The sequence below is a fragment of the Rhopalosiphum padi genome, chromosome 1 (assembly GCF_020882245.1).
Source record: "Rhopalosiphum padi isolate XX-2018 chromosome 1, ASM2088224v1, whole genome shotgun sequence".
In the NCBI taxonomy this organism is placed as follows: Eukaryota; Metazoa; Arthropoda; class Insecta; order Hemiptera; family Aphididae; genus Rhopalosiphum; species Rhopalosiphum padi.
In genome coordinates this window covers 72,570,851-72,578,174 of record NC_083597.1, presented here as the reverse complement: position 1 = coordinate 72,578,174, position 7,324 = coordinate 72,570,851, and the positions used below count along the sequence as shown (strand labels likewise).

General features: G+C 27.5%; 1 protein-coding gene across 1 annotated transcript; it reads left to right on the top strand.

Annotated features, from left to right (window-relative positions):
• Positions 1-345: 345 nt before the first annotated feature.
• Positions 346-6,995, top strand: LOC132918163 (uncharacterized). Its single transcript, XM_060979286.1, has 3 exons — positions 346-648; positions 3,173-3,231; positions 6,339-6,995. Exons 1-3 carry the CDS (start codon positions 550-552, stop codon positions 6,853-6,855), a joined length of 675 nt encoding a protein of 224 aa, XP_060835269.1. The 5' UTR covers positions 346-549; the 3' UTR covers positions 6,856-6,995.
• Positions 6,996-7,324: the final 329 nt, after the last annotated feature.

Sequence of the window (7,324 nt, the reverse complement as noted above, 5' to 3'; positions counted from 1 at the left end):
ATATATATAATTAAGGGTAGTCACTAGTCGAAGAGGAGGAGAAGGTGTTACTGAAATCGTGGTCTGAATCACGTTCGCGTTAGTCGGTCATGTTTATTCATTACGACTGCAACCTCATGTAAAGACATAATAATATGGTCAGTTTATACGCATTGTGTATACGTACGTATTACACAGGGCTACGTGAGCGAAAAAAAGATATACCTATATTAATAAATAAATAAAACAGCATCCAATAGTACGCTTGAGAAGCGGTTATGGTGACGGTGGAGAACAAAAGGTGGGAGAGCGTGTATACCTAATATAATAATATAATATTATCAAATCACACAACCGCCGCATTATCCATCCGTTCGGTTGTCAGTAAATGTTGTAGTTGTTGTTTTTTGTATACACATTTTCGACTCACTCTTGACTGATAAATATGTGTACGACTATATTATATATATATTAAAGTTTTTCGAGAAAACAATTATTATATTTTACCCTCTGACGGTCGGTGTGCGGTTATCGGCAGTGGTTAACTTCTCAATTCTCCATTCGTTCGAAATGGGCAGCGGTCTGTGCAGAAAGACAGGCGAAAGACCGGGGGCTGTACAGGAGTTTGACGGATTATATCGGAAGATTGTTTTCAATTACGCCAAAAAGGTAAAAATTGAATTTTTGCATTATTATATCATTATGTTGATATTCATAAGTTTGTATGTTTCTAAAATAAATTTAATTAAAAAACTGTTAATTCGTTATATTTTAATAAGTTAAAACCGTATTTAATATTTAATTGGTAACAGGTCAATGTTAGTGATATATGATTTATAATTGACTTTATTATAACAAGTTAATACTTAATATCATGTATCATTAATTTTAAAATATAACTATAAATTGCTGTTATTCATTATATTAAAACATCACAATATATTAATAATTTAATTAATTTATTATAAAACTGCCTTAAATGTTCAATTTATTTTGCATACACAATTGTATAGCTATATTATATTAATCTATTATGTTGTATTTCGTATAGTTTAAAATGCCGGTTAAATAAATAATGACAATATCAATATAACAAATTATATACAATTTTATGATATTGAAGTGATTAAAAAGCCGAATTCATCTATAACGCAATACATAAAATGTATTTGGTTTTTAAATAAAATATGTTCATTATACTGAATATACAGTATACACATATTTTGTGATGTAATCGTTTTATATGCAGGTATTTGATTTAAATACTACACTCAGTTCTAGACTTAACACAGTAATGATATATATTTGTAAACAAGTTTAAAGCTACTAATTAATGTAGCAAATAAATGGGAATACAATTTTTAATTTTTATCAATTAGGTACATATTTTATAATGTAAAAGTACAAATAATAATATCTATACTTTGATAAATCTCAGAATATTAAATTAAAAAGGTTTAGGCCGTGTATAGATAAACCATAACGAATATTATTGTTTGCACTTTTCCAGAAGCATAATGATACTTTAAAAATATATGGTATCGATAATTTGAATAACAATTTTACAATGATATTTTTAATCATTTTAAAAATATTATCATAGCAAATATGTTAAGACCATGATAATGAGTTTGAAATAATAATAAATTAATACATAAATGTATTAATATAAATAATCGATTTATAAATTATTATCATACGTTTTTTCCAAAAAAAAAAAAAAATAGAGTTAAGTTTACTAAGCATCATTCAGATTTTAATCTCAATTTTTTGCTAGAAAAATGTGGATTTGGATTTAATTAATTGTTTCCAAAGGTTTTTATAGAAATTAAGTATAGTATTTTTTTTATAATAATAATAATACTAATGTTATTAATAAATTATGAAATATTGATGTTATACTTTTTTCTTAAATTGTTCTATATTTCTAATAAAAAAAGTTCTGAATAGTAAAATTATTCATTTATAACCTTTAGTTTAATGTAATGATTGTAATGACTAATGAGTTATAATTAAAAATTCTTATTATATGGATATTTGTATTTAATAAAAATGTAAACAAGACCTTTATCTATGTAATTACACACAATACAAATTTGAATCAGTTAATAAATAACATCACTATAAATTTAACATGACAAATGATATTTGTAGATTAAAATAATACATAAATAGGAAATAGTACATTCTACGTATTCATTAAAATATGTATATAATAAGATTTTTATTATTATTCATTTTAACGTAATAATTATATAAATTTTAGTTCATTTTAAAAAAATAGTGAAAGAAGAATATTATATTTGAAAATGAATGGGTACCTATATTAATATTTTTATCATTATCTGTTCACAAATTATTTACGTCATGTTAAATTATTTAAATTGGTTACGCTTGTATGAAATTTTATAAGAATACAAAAAATTAGTTTTACTGATTTTTCGTGATGAATAGTTAGGAAAAAACCTTGAATCTCTATAGACTGTCTCTTACATGTGAATTCCCATTAAAAGAAACTCTTTCGAAGTTACGTATAATTTTATATACGCGTATTCATAATATATTTTAATAAAATGTACGATATTTTTTTAAACCCCTTGGTGCGATTATTTAATATGTAACATCTGCCAAATTATAATTAATCTCCCGCTTAGATTTCTAATGACGCATAATCCAAGGTCAAGTGATATTAATGCATTCGTGTAATAATGCAATATATTATTATGACATTATGCATATTACATATGTATATTAGAATATAATGATAATAATAATATTTTATCAAAATAATATGTAGTACTAAGCTACCTACCATATTTTAATCCTATATAACTACATAATATAGTATTGTGACTTATAGTGTTCGATGTGACATATTATTCAGATATTTTTGTACAGGACCTGTATATACAATACCCAGGATAGTAATTAATATGCATTTCTAATTAATTCGTATTAAAAATTATACATTATACGATTACGAGCTAAATATAAAATTCCGTGTAAAAATTATATTTATTTAGTAATAATAATAATAATAAATTAATTAACTGAAGAATATAATTTATAAATTTTGATTTTCCAAATAAACGTTAAATAAATTATTGTTTAACGAAAAATAGGACTCTCATAGTCTTAGTCGTGTATTTTCAATGTTAAAAATGTATAATAGTATTATTAAACATATTTTCAGTGGACGCAATACTCAGACAAACATAAGAAGAGTGAAAAAAAAAATACAAAACAAAATAAGTAAGTCAAATACTATTACATGTATGCTAGTAATAACAAAGAGAATATTTGTATTGCAGACTACCGATTCGTATAGTTTTGTAGAAATATTGGCAGGATCTATAAATTGAATTATGTAGAATTATATTGGACAATTTGATACTATTTTGAGATTTACCGATGAATAAGGTTGTTATAGTAACGTCAACAAATATCCTGAATTTATCTAGGTATGTAATCTGATAATCAAGATACCGTACTTTACCTACTAGGTGACTATTACTATTAGGTATTAAGACAAGACGTGTCTACTCGAATTATATCAGATAGTTAATTTTGTTTTTAAAATATTCTTATTACATTATATTAAATAATTTAAAAACAACATTTTAAATGTTAAAAATTAAATAATAGGTGTTAGACATTTCACAATTATATGAATTACCTTTTATAACTCTGTGAGTATATTCTAATATTAGCACTACTTTTTTTCCTGGTTAAAGTTCATAGGCAGTGTTGAATTATGTAACTTTTTACATGTATTTTCATTCAACGATATGAACTCTAGACTATTTGGAAAACAAAGCATTATCAACAGAAAATCGTATTATAGTAATATAAATTAAATAATTTTAAAATTATTAATATTCAAATAAATTTTAATTGTTTCTTTCAACTCAGAATTTAAAACTGTAATAAATAATTAAATTAATTTTTAGAAACATGCAATTATTTGGTATTACAAATATGCATTGATTTTACTTTTTTATAGTTACGCCATCAGTAAAATATTAATTTCTTTGTTTATAATTTATGAGAATGTGTTAAATGTGTATAGGTAATACAGGGTGTCAAGAAAGTTTTGGAACATTATAAAAAAACTTTTTTTTAAGAGTAATTTAGTTCGGTAAAGTTTTAAGAGTATACCTACTTCTTGTCGTCTCCTAAAACGTGATAGTGAACATACTGAAAAAAAAATAAAAAACGTACACATCATTGTAATCACCAAATAGATTTTGAGTGCTGTTCAGAATCTAAAATTGAACACGTACAAAGTTAAATGTAATCATAAAATCCATATTTTTGAAGTAACAAAATTCAACAAAAAATCACTATATTTACAATTATACAAAGCGTCAAAACTAAAAATTTTAGGTATATAAAATGTAAGTAGGATTAATTTATTGTCTGTGTCAATATAGAAAAATAATAATTCAAATTTAATATTATTTTGTTATTCTCAAAAATGTATTTACATAAAATGTTATAAAATGGTAAACTTTAAAGAGATAAATATAAAATAGCTTACGATATCCGATGATAATGATTTAAGTTTAGGCGGCCATTTAAAAAAATAAATTCAAATTGTATGATCAAAAGTCTTGTTTGAGATAATGATAAACATTGACATTACACATAGATTAATTAACAGGTTCTGCGTAATATGAAAAAAAGAAATGTATTTATAAACCATTAACTGCCAATCTTCATGGTGTATTGGTGTTATAAACTTATAACTCATATGACTGAGGAAAAATAAATAAAATTACTTTAAAATCAATAAATTAAGCAAATAAAGAAAAAATTAGAACCTTACAGTCTTACCTTATAGAGGTAAGTATCTAATGAATAAGCAAGGCATTATTTTGCGAGATATGTCCAATAAAATAGCAAAAATACAAGAGTGAACAGAGTTGAACATGGATTACTGTCGAGTGTATAGATCATTTTGAACAGGCGAAGCGGTAGTAAATATGTCCATTGTCCATAGAAAGCAATGCTATAGGTGTCGTGAAAAAACGACAAAATGAAATTCATAAAACAACGCACGACACCATTAAATATATACATATAAAAGACACGCTGTAGTCAATAAACTCCGAATCTTTTCGTGAAACTTTCGTCTACGCGTTTTATGAGACGATCGTTTCGAAAACTTTACGCAGGTATCTTAGGCTGTTTATTGGGAAATTAAAAAAAATAAAATAAAAAAAACGTAAAACCACGCATGGACCATGTATATATGTTTTCGGAGCTGTTAAAATGTATTAAAATGTTACAAAGGTATAACCTCGGCAATGTATCACTGACGCGATAATAAATTTAATCACTATTATATGCTTTATGTTCTGTCGGTCATTCGCATTATAAAATAGAATACTTAGTGGGACATGGGTAGGTATAATATTTAGGTTAATACAGACAGTTAAAATTGGAAAATATCATGTTATACTTTGTACGTGAATATTAAATTTCACAACAGAGGACAGAAATATATTAGAGATGAACTCATAATGTCAAATTAATATAAATAGGAATATTTTCAAATGACAAATACTATAGTATTGTCTGTGTTAATTTTTAAGGTATCATAAAGTCATATTTTACTTCTTTAACATAATAACATATTTTATGGTAACAGTATTTATTTAATATGTATAAGTAATAAAGTATTATGATGTAGAAACACAATGACATTGACGAGAAGCCCTTGAAACCTAAAATAAAGGCGTAACTATACAGCAGAGCCAATTTTTTAGTTTCTAAACTTTTATTCGTATAATTTAAATCTAATATATATCTAATAAAAACGTTGGAAAAATATAACAGAACACTAATAGATATAATGACAACCCTAATGACTGTACAATACTATTTTCTGCATATTGAGCAGAATATTTTACTGATACAATTTACTATAGATGTATGCATATCGAAGTCAAGTTATAAAAGCGAGGTGACTGTTGTAAAAATATCATAAGATTCGGTATAACATTATAACAAATGATTTATTCCAGAACGTAAAAATTCATGTTCCCGATCGTAACTTTACTATGAACAGTTTCAAGTTTCAATTATTTGTTCCGTTCCGGATCTTTACACTACAATAACTTCAATTAATTGAAAATCCAGAATATACTGCGTTTACCTAACTTAATACAATACCTATTATATCGTCAAACAATTATATTTAACATAATATTGATAGTTTGGTTCTGAATCTCTATGCTTTATAATGCAAACACTTGACGTAGACCGTAGACGGACATGCTATTATTATATAATTAATAATGTATACGTTGTTCATGTTTGCTTAAACCACGTATGTTTGATTTTATCATATTTAGGAGCAGGAGGAAGAAACCGATTATCAGCGGACCGTTTCCGGCAGATCCGGACCGGCTGCACGGCGACAAATGGCAGTATGTGATACTGACACGGTTGGACACAGAACCGCCGCCCGAACGACCGCCGCGGACCAAACGACGCCACCGGCAAGATAATATGGCGAGCAGTGGCGTCTGCAGTGGCATCGTCCGTTGGGGATCGGAGCGGCGGCAGTCGTTCGGTCGCAGACGACAACCAAAGCAGCAGTTGTCCGCCGACGAGCCAACGGAATCTATGTTGTTCCGACGAGTCGTTGGCGATGGCGGCGAAACGGCCAAAAGTACGGTGGCGGTAGTAACGGCTGCTGTGAACAAAAAAGCATCGCCGGCTTTCGACGTGTCCGTCGATAAGTTATCGCTGTGGGTCGTTTTGTGGTCGGGCGCCGTCGTCGCCGGTCGAACGTACGCTGCCCGACGAAACGGTTTGCTGAAATCTATTGCCCGAACTAATGCGATGGCCGACGATTTGTTGTCGTAACGTTAATATAATATTGTCAGAAATTATGGTATAACGTATAACCGACTGTTTTAAAATAATATTTTTGTACTAATAATACTATTAATATTTCGTGACCACCCAAACGCGTCATGTATAAATACAATAATAGGTATAAATAACCTACGGAGTATTTATTTAATCGATTTTTCCAAAATTCACTGAGGAATATCCAATTTTGTTTTATTAATCGTCACAATATTGTCTTTATTGACAAATTGTGAAATTGTTTACCAAAATCAATCGTGATTGTCCAAAAGCTGTTAGTTATGCTATTCAGATTGCTAGCTATAAAATGTATTACGTTGCATATTAAATCAGCATTTGAAAATACGTCCGATGTTAATTTGATTGTTTGTAGATAATCAGATCTAACCAACGGGTTATCCAAAGAGCGCTGCATTACTGATAGTAGTTATGTATAGGTATAGGTACATAGTAAAAATAAGGA

What these genes read in the sequence shown, in the direction of transcription:
- LOC132918163 (XM_060979286.1), top strand. Translation starts at nt 550, where the DNA reads ATGGGCAGCGGTCTGTGCAGAAAGACAGGCGAAAGACCGGGGGCTGTA. An exon ending in TTTTCAATTACGCCAAAAAG is followed by an intron (nt 649 to 3,172) that starts GTAAAAATTGAA and finishes ACATATTTTCAG; the next exon opens with TGGACGCAATACTCAGACAA. An exon ending in AAAAATACAAAACAAAATAA is followed by an intron (nt 3,232 to 6,338) that starts GTAAGTCAAATA and finishes TATCATATTTAG; the next exon opens with GAGCAGGAGGAAGAAACCGA.